Genomic DNA, 11,462 nt, shown 5'->3' with positions numbered 1-11,462 from the left:
ATAGAAATGGAGCAAATGAACAAGTGTTAGACATTCAAAAACGATTTTCCACCCAAATGAAACTGTTTAAGAAAATTTTTCAACCATTAGCGAGATCGCAAGTGGATGATAAGCAGGAAGTGACGCTTAGAGAGATCTGTGCCAAGCTGGATTTGGAGTATGATATGATGCGAAAGTTTTACGAAACCGCCGGAAGTGTCGAGCTTGAAGAAGCTTCCAGTGGTGGTAGTATGACTGACGACGCGTTGAGTCAGGTGGCAAAAATAGAAGCTCAGTTCACGGGCAAAGCTGAAGCTGGTATTAAACCACTGGAGCAACTGTTGGATGAAATAGTTTTGGAGGCTTCGGGTACTTCACAGTCAATGCGGGAGGGCTACCGGAGGGTGAAGGATTTTAGTAAACGCTGGGAAAGTGAGACAGCCCAGGAGGTGCGCACTTGGGTTACCAACAAGAGGGGTAAACTTCGAAATTCGGAGGTGTATGAGGCAATTGCTGTTATGGACAGGGCAAACAATTTGATTACTGGAGGAAATAGATTTTGAGATACACAGATTCTGACGATGTTGGTGTTTCTACAACAACCGAAAGATAAAGGTCAGCTGAGCCAAATGCAAACCGGTGAAGGTAAAACCGTTATCGTTTCGGTCCTGGCGGCGATCAAGGTCCTGCAAGGGGAGAAAGTCGATGTGGTGACCAGTAATCCCGTACTTGCAGCCGAAGGCGTTCGCGATAGGAAGCTTTTCTTCGACTTACTGAATGTCGACGTTGATACCAATAATGCGGACGAAAAGTATTCCCATGGCAAACGGGCGTGCTACGAAGCGGACATTGTCTACGGGAGTATTGGAAATTTTCAGTTCGATTACTTGCGCGACTCGTTTATGGGTTTGGAAACCCGCGCTGGTCGGACATTCGAGAACATCATGCTGGACGAGGTGGACTCGATGATCATCGACAACGCAAGCCACATCGCTAAACTGAGCGGCCCATTTCCTGGGATGGAAAACCTTCGGTATGTTTACATCAAGATATGGATCGAATTGCACAAGGCGGAGGAGATAGTCGTTCGAGAGCACCAGCAGCGATTGAAAAGCAAAGCGGAGGAGTTAAGCTCTGGAGCGCTTCCTGAAGCGGAAGCACAGCAAGCGTACGATCAGCTTAGGTCCGAACTCGAGAGCGAAGTGCTGCAACGCACAAAAGAACTTATCAGATTGGCGAAACCAACGGAAATCGAAATCATTCCTTCACACATACGCGAGTACGCTGTCCGCACGCTTGACCGGTGGATTGACAGTGCGATCAAAGCCAAGTACCACTATGCCATAGAGGAGCAGTATGTGATTCGTGAGGATGGTAGAACTGGGGAGCTTCTCATCCAGCCGGTCGATTACGCTAACACTGGCATCACGTTGAAAAACACCAACTGGCAGTATGGATTGCATCAGTTTCTACAACTCAAACATAACCTCCATCTCATGGCCGAAAGTTTAACCAGCTGCTTCATCTCTAACCTTGGCTACATCAACAAGTACGTACGAAGATATTCGGTCCGACCGGAACGCTGGGTTCGGAGGCGGAGCAGCAGCTGCTGGCATCGATCTACAATGTTGGTTTCGCTCGAATTCCGACCTACAAAGATAAAAAATTCTTCGAAATCGGGGGTGAAGTTGTCGACGACGAATTGTTCGGTGAGCAGATCGTGGAAGATACACTTCTACAGCTGCAGCGGGGTCGTTCTTCGCTGATCATCTGCGAGACGATTAAGGACGCCAAAAGGGTTCAGGAAGAAATTAAAACAATAACCGAGCGTAGCACGGTGTCACGAACGAAGTGTCAGCGTCACCGAGAAGAAAGTTCAGCCTGGGGAAGTGATCATCGCAACCAATATCGCCGGGAGGAGAACTGATTTTCGAACCACTAAGGAGTTGGAAGCAAATGGGAGACTACACGTGTGTGTAGCCTTTCTGCCGTGCAACAAACGCGTGGAGGATCAAGCCTTCGGACGGACGGCTCGGCAGGGTAACAACGGAACGGCAAAACTGATGGTGAAGCAAAGTGAGGTCGAGAAGCTGGGCGCAGAGTCCTATCTTATGCGAGAGATCAAAGTGGCAAGAGGTTTGAACGAAGCAAGCAGAATCCGGTTTGTTACGGATGTTAAGGTGAAGGAATTGGAGTTTCAGGACGGAATCTACGAGCTGTTTTCCACCTTGTATCGGGAATTGAAGGAGCAGTACAAAGCTAAAAAGGGAGAAAACCAGTACGTGCTGGATGATTTGAAAGCATTTTGGGCGTTTTGGCTGGAGGTAAACGGGTTCCAGGAGGCGACAGAGCTAGTGGGGAAACGACCGGAGGTCGAGTTCGAACGATTCAAGTTGGAGGCACAACCTACCATCGGAGGAGCCATCTGTTTCAATCCGTACTACAGTATCAAACAGGCGGAGTATTTTATTCAGAACGAAAAACAAGACCGTGCGGAGCAGGCGGCAAACCACGCTCTCACCATCAGCGGGAATCCGGACATTTTGCACAGTGCCTACATAAAGTTGTTCGAAATTTCGATCGAACGAGGTGAGGTCCTGCTGGACAAATTTAGGCAAGCAATCGGTGATCTTTTCTTTATTCCCGCTGCTCGACCCGATCGAGAGTCAGAAGGTAAGGACATATTTGCTAAAAACGAAAGCCGCATTCGAAAAAGAGCTCAAATATTTAGATGAGCTTTTCGCAGCCGACGAATTCAGCACCATCCTGGAGAGTGACGACCAGCAGGAGAATCTGTTCCTCAAACATTTACTTTCAAAGCAACGATCAGCCTTGGCATGAGCCACGTTGAAAGTTTGGCAGCGCAGATCGATGAACATGGAGAAGGAGTTTGCATCCAGAGTCGCATATCGAACTATTTCACGAATCTTAAGCCACAAATTCGACAAACTCGCTAAGGTATTCGACAAAATGGCAACCGTGGCGCGCTTCAGCAAAATGAGCAAAGCGGAGAAATGGATATACTTGGACGAATTGCAAAGAACCAAAGATCTGAATCAACTCCAACAGCTCGGCACGAATATTAATGAGGTGAATAGTTTGATGGATGAGATGATTCAGTTTGGTACACTGACGGAAATCACGCGTATGAAAAGTCCGTTGCGAGTCTACGGCAAGTAGCGGTTAGTGTTGCCAAGAACGTGACTGCCAGAACAGTGGAATATGCAGTGATGAGTAAAATTGTGACCCCAGCGCTAAGCTCGGCGATGTCCGATATCAAACCATCGCTTAGAAAGCATGTCGAACGCGCTGTTAAGGAGACAATCGACGAAAGCAAACTACAGCTCTACAGCATAGACGAGCTTCAGAATATAATGAAGGAGATTCGTGGAACGATAGATTTCGGGACTGTAGCTGGGATTTTCAAAGACTCCATTATGGCGATGACCAAGCGCTGCAGCAACTGGCGCGTTCAGTTGGGTTCATTGGCTGTCGATCAGGTGATCTCCTGGACTGAAGTGTACAACTACACAGCAAAGCTGTGCTGGGATATAAACAAAAAGCTAAACCGCCAGGGGCGGCCATCAAATGACGAAACTGCGGCGAAACTGATCGCAAAACTAACGGAACAGCTGACAGAAGAACTCTACGCGCACTTCGTGAACGCCACCGCAAAAACTTGCAAAAACGTTATCTCCGTTGGAAGATCAGCCTACGAAAACTACATCCTAGAGAGGAAAAAAACCGCCCGTAGTCTCGCCCTCGATCGGGATTTCCGAGAAGGTGGACTAGCCGGTCAGGAACAGGCGACTGCACTAAGCGACGAGATAAAGCGACCGATTTATATTTACGACGACGAAGGCAACGAAATAAGACTCGGAGCTCAATACGAAAGCTTGGCTGAACCGATTAAGGTTCGTTTTTTCCCTCCGGATAAAAACAACCCGGTTGGGCATTACGCTCCAATAGGCGAAAACAAAGACTGGAAACCGGTCGGGGTGACGGTAGACAATAATTGTCTCTTCGATGCCATCGGCAACCGAACTGGGCAAAGCCCAATCGAATTGAGACAAAAAACCCTACACCGCATCGAAGCCGATCCAGACGCCTATATTGCCTATCAAGTGCATGACATCGGATTGTCGGACGTTTTTCTGTTTGGAGGTGGTCCTCCAAAATACAAACACCTCGAAAAAGGTCATTATCCTTCGTTTAACGCAAGAATCAAAGCACCTGAAAATCTGAAGGAAGTTCTCGCCTTTCTACGAAATGATTTAAACAACCAAAAGTTGAAAGCTGACACCTTCAAGAGCTCATCGGAACAACGTGATCACATGAAAAGTGCCAAGTCCATTCCTACATTCGGTGTCGAGACCACGTCTGGATTGAAGCAAGAATGGATGATGGGTGTATTGAAGGTACGATTCGAAAACGGGAAAGACTTGAATATAATGACCGTATCCGGAAGTTACCCGTTCTTTACCAAAAAAGCCATTCTCGATAGTCAAAACCCAGAAATGACGACGTCCGTACCGTATACAACCAATTACAAAGGTTTCCGTTCCGTTGATCCAGGCGACGTTGGAGGTAAAGTGGTGTGTGACGTTTAAAACCGCTTCAGCACGAAGAGTACCTTTCCTTCCCAGAATGAAGGGGGTACACGAAATTGCGCGGCACAGAAGTTGTTCTACGTACTGCAGGAGCACATGAAGAACAATCCGTCCCTAACCATCAAGGGTAACATTGAAATGGCGGAATCGTGGTACAAACCCGGCACGGGAAAGTTCAAGCCCGAACAGGTCAGTCTGATCGACTCGTGTGACAAGTGCACCAAGCTGCTTCCAGTTGCTACCAGATCAGAGTACAGAAAAGGCGATTGACTTTAGCGGGTGGAGATTCGAGCTTGGCAATGTTATTTGTGCCTGAATGGTTGTTTTTCCTCAGGCAAACAAAATAACTAAACATTACAATTACAAACTAAACATTATAAATAAAAAAATACACGAAACAAAATTTTAAAGCATCCCAAATATTACTATTCAAGCTTAAGTAACGAAATGAGAACATAACAACGTTGTATCGTCGCGTAACAACTAATTCCAATGAATCAGTTTATATTATTTGTAGGCAAGCCAATAAACCTATTTACATGTTAAAGCCCGGCGTAACAACGCTTCCCTCACGAAAATTGTCAGTACCTTCTCGAAACCTTCCAATACGCCTTCTAGGTGAATCAAGGTGAAACGATGTTGAATTCACAAATGACCGATTTACAGCCTCGAAAATTTACAGCTTCGAATTTTCAAAAGCACAAGACTCGATAATAGTTATGGCGTCACCTGTCTAAACGCTATACTATGTTTTCTGTGGTTCACAGGGAACGCATTAACAATATCCGAGTCTTGTGCCTTTGAAAATTCGAAGCGGTGGGTGTTTCACCTTTATTCTGTTGTATAAATGGAGCCACCATGCGGCGCTAGTGTCCAAGTGATTTATAACGTATTTCTGCTTGAAAATTTACACAAAATTTTCGATCAATATTGTTCTTGCTTGAACGTGTGTCTGAAATTAGGCTTCATATATGTATGCAACTTTTATTCGGGACTTCGAAGGTGCTGATATTTGTACGAAGGTTTTTGCATGCGAAAACAAGAGAAGAAATATTTTTGGTTTTGTCATCACACACATTTTGACAATCGCGTAGGAGCGAATAGCCTTTAGAATATCTTTTAACTTCGCAGTCGGGAATAGACTGTCCTTACACAATTCCCCTCTGTTGCTAGCGGCGAAGCGAAAAAGGGCACTGCTTAAGTGCTTACGAAAATGCACCACAGTTCTTCGAGCGCAACGAAACTGATAGTCCTTCTGAAACCGAAGTTAACCGGGATGCGAGGGGTAAGACATTGAGTAAATTTGAGTTTTTCTGAAAAAACCTGAAAATAAAGAGCAAATCTGAGTAACTCTCATGTCTCTGAATATCCATCCTCAAACTTTTTTCCCACCGCAAATATACACATGAATGTTGCTCGGTCTCACCGCTTATATATTTTTCTTGTTCTCAAGGTAATCGAAGATGTGAATTATCTTGAAATTTCGGAGTAATATTGAGTAAATTAGAGTTGCTCCCAAACATACGAGTAACTCAGATGAAAGCTGTCTTGCTTCTCGCCGGGATAACAAGATTTATTTACCTCACACACAAATCATTGCCAGAGTCTATGTTTATAATAAGAGTCCCGCAAAGATGAAACCAAAGGAACCAAATCAGTGTCAAACGAGGGTTCCAATCGAGCAATGTAAATAAACAAAGTGATAATGTTAGTGTCGTGACGCTTGGAGTTACAAATTTCAACTGTTAATTGATTAATGCGCAACTAAGGAAAATTTCTAGGGGGGGCTAGTTTTCATGTATGTCATTTTAAAAAAGAGAAAAAAGAGTTTGTATATGCTTATTTAATAACGCTTAAAATAGTATCGTAAAAGCAGAAACAAATCACGTAGGGATAGAATCTCCGAAGATGTACTGAATATCTTGAACATATCGTCAACGCCAAGCTCTTTCAGCAACACTGATTCGTTATTGAGGAGAGCCAGATTTGGTAAACGGCTGGGCAGTGTTTTTTAACAGTTAACCCGTACTAGTTAGATTAAAATAGAGCCCAGTGTGGTTCAAGGCATAATGCTCTATTCCTACCTCCGCGTGGTACCGACTGGTATACGAGCAACCAAGGAAAAACCGGTGAACCGGTGGGAACTTGGTCGTATGCTAACAGGAAGGGGTAGTTGTTCTCCTTAGAGAGCAGCTTGTCTGCGCGTCTACCCCACAGGCTAGGGGCGGCTCAAACAGCGACTGATCCGGACCGGACGGTTGAACTATGAAATGCGGTGTCTCGCCAGCTACATCTATGGCGGCAGCTCCGTCGCGAGACTAGGCATCGCAGCCCTAGTAAGGCAGCATACTAAAATCAACACACTACGGAGAATCAAGAATTCAAAACCCAGCCGACGAAATAAAGCAGGCATTAGACCTATTTTTTAATACAGAATTTATTTTGTGCAAATAAAAATCGTACCAAAAATAGCAAATATTTGCGTCGTCTAATACCTGCTTAAGGACGACGATTAGAAGCTCAGTACATGTAACAGTATATCGCTTAACGACCCGGATCCCGAATCGTTGCGCTCCAGGAGCTTTGACGGAAAGGAGAGAAGGTACGGTGGATTTGTGGCCGCAAGGCACGATAGCTGCTCGTGTAGGTACATCAAGATCGTCGTTGGGGACATGAACGGAAGGAAAGACTTATATAAGCCGGTTATCGGCCCGCACAGCCTGCTATGCACCAACTTCGCAGCTTCCCGCGGATTAGCAGTCCAAAGTCCTTTCTTTCCTCGACCAACGTGCAGCAAAACAAATTGACCACGTTCTCAACGACGGCCCGTTCTTCTCAGACATTAAAAACGTACGCACCTATCACGGTGATGATCGGACATGACCACTTCGATACAAAAAACTACAAAACCCTGATATAACCGGTAGTCCTCTACGGAAGTCCTTTTGGTGTCGAACGGAAGGTGCCTATCGGCGAACAGAAATCTAATCTACGGTGGAGCACAACCGGACGACGGATAATGGCGACAGCGCATGAACCATGAGCTACAAGCGCTGCTTGGAGAGAACCCCATTGCACACCTGGCGAAAGACAACAGGTTGCGGTGGGCCGGTCACATCGTAAGAATGCCGGACGACAACCCTGTGAAATCACTTCTCTTCAGCAACCCTACCGGCACAAGAAATTAAGGGGCGCAGCGTGCATGATGGCTCGACCAGATCGAAAGAGACTTGCGAGTGATGAGACGTCTGGGGAACTGGTGAAACACAGCCCAAAACCAAGTAAAATGGCCTCCGGTTTTGCACCCACTGCTGCAACTTCTAACGGTTCACTGTTTGGTTTTCGTTCATTGAAGTCTTTTCTGTCCCTCGAAACTAGGGGTAAGTTACACGCTCTCTGAAGATGGCCCATGCCACCGCAGTTGTGGCAAGTCATGTTGATTGCAAAACATCTTTCTTCCGAATGGTAGATACTGTTGCAACGGCTGCAACGCTCAGGTACTTGAGAATATGAACCTCTCCAAGCTATACCACTATTCATCGGCCGCTGACCTCTTCCACTACGGAGTTTATACCTCTGGTTTTGGTTTCTACCGTAAACAGTATTGGTGCGATTCACAACGTATCGTGATGACCCAACACTTCCTTTAACAAGGTTTATTGAGGCCACTGCCGTCTCTGTAACGGCTAGCTTCTTAGCAACAAACTCTTCATTGAGGCGAAATGTTTCAATTGCTCTAACTTTCACGATGAGATCTGATAGAGTACCTTGGCGAATCATCACTTTGAGCTCTTTTCTCACGTCTTTGTCTTTTGAGTGCTCGGCCACGGTGTTCAAAATTTCTTCGAGTTGTTTGTTCTCTCCGTACTCACAAAATTTCGCCGCCAAACCAACTCTTCTGATGTAAGCCAAATCCGATTCATTTGGACCCTGCGACATGTGTGAAAGTTTCCAACGTTGAAGCAATAAGTCCGAATTGGAAATGAAATACGCTTTGAGGCGAGCCATCGCATTAGAAAAGGGTTTTGTAGCTTCATCTGGGGCGTCGTTCGGTGAATCAGTTCCTTTGTAAACTTCCAGAAGTTTCTGGCCTGCCTTGACTTTGAATATAATGTATTTTGTTGCTTCATCCAAAACACCCGCCAAAGTCATCGAATTCAACAACAATTCATGCCATGCCTCAAAATCAATTCTAGAGATATCATCGCCTTCCATGCTAGGCTTACATTCTGGCACACAAATCGATGACACCGATATTTGATTAACCGAGGAAACAAAACGGGGAAGTTCTGCCGATGAATCACTATGGTTTATTTGTCGTTTCGTGCTGCATGGTCCAAGATCATTTTCGAATTCCACGCTATTATTATCACCGCACTCACTTCTTGAAGATGATATGCTTGTTTGCAACGACCGTATCGTTTCGCGTGCTCTATTTAGCTCTTCCATAAGTTTCACGTTATTTGCATTAGCCTCCGATAACTCTTCCAGAGCTACAGCTAATCTCGGGTTTTTCTTTCTAGAATTTACGTGAGAATATTAATTAACATATATTTCAACTGTAATCAAATTTGTTTGTACTAATCTGTAATAAGCATTACGGGTGAAACCGGCACGAGATGACCGGTACTCTTTTGTCTTTCCTCCTTTCAGCTGCTATCACCTAGCGTCCGCATGTCACTGGTGCGGTTTTGGAATTAAAATGATGGGGCGCCGGCCGCTGTCGTAAAATTAACACCAACAAAAAGATGCATATTTGCAAGGTTTTTTCCGCTAGCAGCAGCATAAACATCGGAAACAGAAAGTGACAACAACAATAACACCAAAGTCAGATCGATTGTATCCGTTAGTGTCGACTGTGCTTGGGAAGAGAGGTAGTGATTGGCTGCGCGGTATGATTTAGACAATCGTTATTGATTACCAATTTTTCAATAGTGTATCTCAAACAATACTTTGTTTTTGTTACATAAATTTAACCGTAAAAGAATTTCTGATCGATTGATGCCAAAACCTCGAAAACCTGATTATAGATGACTGCAAAATAAGCGCTCAAAACCTGACCACTTTTCCCTGGTTGAATTACTAGATTTTCAAATTCAGGGGCCTAACTTCGATATAAACGTTAGTCAACGTCAAAAGATTTTTGTGTTATGTATTTTGACTGAAAGAAACGATTTTTTGTTGACCAATTTTTGCGCGTTCCAATCTTTAATTTCAAGATTTTCATTGACCGATACTCCAGTGGATAAAGGAGTTTCAACTTTGCTGTCTCTGCCAGACAGTCTAGCTTGTCGAATTTTAATACTAATAATAATTTTCAACGCTGATGAAGGTGAATAAACACTGGAGTTAGGGTAAACTCAATAAACCCAACAGTGTTTTAATTTTTAATAATTTGCAGGATAAAATAGAGCGGCGTAACCAGTGTGTATACGTTACTGCTAACTGTCGTGACGCTTGGAGGCCATCTCTCTTCCAAATTTTCTACGTGTGACTGCTCGCTCTGAAAATCGTACTAAGAATGAGCCTGAGGCATCGAAGATCTTTCTTCAACCACAATCAGTCGCGATGACCGTATGGAATTGTTTCTTTTACTCTTTTTAATGGATCTGAGTCTTTCTCAGATAGCAGCACTGCAGTATCTGCATAACGGATAAGGAGAACCATTCGTTCTCTCTCTTTTATTCAGCGTGTTACATCTCTTTTGTTTCAGCTCTACACATTATATTTAACTTAGCAATAAATGGGTATCTTTAACACCCCCAGTGTTGAGTTTATGAACTTATTAAGTGCCAATCGATAATGTTCTTATTATATCCCACAGTTAGGAGTGGATGAAAAGTGTTGTAATTGAGCGTAATAAAGAATATGTGTTTTTCCGAAGTTTTACTTACACATTTTAATCCAACATTAAACCTGTACACTGGTTCAGTTAAATTTAACAAAACATCACCGGTGTAATCTTTCAAAACTGTGTACCTTGTAAAGAATTTCATGATATTCGCTTATGCATGGTGAAAAACAGAACTGTATAGTTCTTGGCAACAAACGGCACAAAATTGTTGCCGAAACGATAGATTTTCTCTTCGCGCGACTCTATATACACATAGACTCTGATCATTGCGAATCGCAAGGAATAATTGACGGTCCAGAGTCGCCTATCGTAAAGAATAGTTTAGCCCACCTCTATTTCGAGGGAATTACTCAAATTCTAGTGCATACAGCCCTTAAACAAAAACATCGCAAGCAGAGCGCGCGTAGCGAATATGCCGTGAAATATCAGGGATGCGAGGTTATTTTTTTTTTTCAAAAGTTCCTACATTCGACAAAAATATGCCTTCACTCATTAGAGCATTGTAAATTCTTCATTGTAATTTGGACAGTGAGCACACTATTAGCACATTTCTTTATTCCCAAGGGCCACCTAGTTTGTGCCTGGAGTCATCCTAATTGCTGTCAAAACTTGTTTTTTTAACATCAATAAAATCAAAAAATTTGCTGTAATCGTACATAGTTAAATCACAATTGAATTATGTTTCTTTTGTAAACACATCAATTTCACGAATAATCATAAATATTGCTTTTGCCATTTTAACATGAAAAACGCTTGTTGTTATGTATCATAAGCCTTAACAGCAATTTAAGAGCATTTTTCCCATACGTTCTGAGGTCACTGACAACTAAAAACGTTGTTAGAACATGCTTATGACAAAAATCGTTAGCAAGCAAACAGTAAAAATACCATGTTTTTATGGTTACAAAAATACAAAGCATGGGGAATCTTGTATATCTTTACACGAGCACCAATGTCTTTCAATTAGGTCCTAAAGCTATATCAGTTTTAATATGTCGTTTGAAAAAGCCACGTTTTCT

At 43.6% G+C, this 11,462-nt stretch overlaps 1 protein-coding gene across 1 annotated transcript; it reads left to right on the top strand.

The window, feature by feature from the left end:
- Positions 1-560: 560 nt before the first annotated feature.
- Positions 561-2,820, top strand: LOC129716570 (protein translocase subunit SecA-like). The gene is made up of 4 exons (XM_055666405.1): positions 561-1,485; positions 1,530-1,868; positions 1,960-2,652; positions 2,726-2,820. The coding sequence occupies exons 1-4, from the start codon at positions 561-563 to the stop codon at positions 2,818-2,820; spliced, it is 2,052 nt and encodes a 683-aa protein (XP_055522380.1).
- Positions 2,821-11,462: the final 8,642 nt, after the last annotated feature.

Source organism: Wyeomyia smithii, chromosome 1 (genome assembly GCF_029784165.1).
Source record: "Wyeomyia smithii strain HCP4-BCI-WySm-NY-G18 chromosome 1, ASM2978416v1, whole genome shotgun sequence".
In the NCBI taxonomy this organism is placed as follows: Eukaryota; Metazoa; Arthropoda; class Insecta; order Diptera; family Culicidae; genus Wyeomyia; species Wyeomyia smithii.
Note: the sequence above shows the minus strand (reverse complement) of the source record. Positions and strands in the feature narration are given on the sequence as shown.

Coding starts and splice junctions, on each gene's coding strand:
- LOC129716570 (XM_055666405.1), top strand. CDS start 561: ATGTTGGTGTTTCTACAACAACCGAAAGATAAAGGTCAGCTGAGCCAA. Junction 1,486..1,529: donor CCTCCATCTCATGGCCGAAA/GTTTAACCAGCT, acceptor TACATCAACAAG/TACGTACGAAGATATTCGGT. Junction 1,869..1,959: donor AGAAAGTTCAGCCTGGGGAA/GTGATCATCGCA, acceptor ACGTGTGTGTAG/CCTTTCTGCCGTGCAACAAA.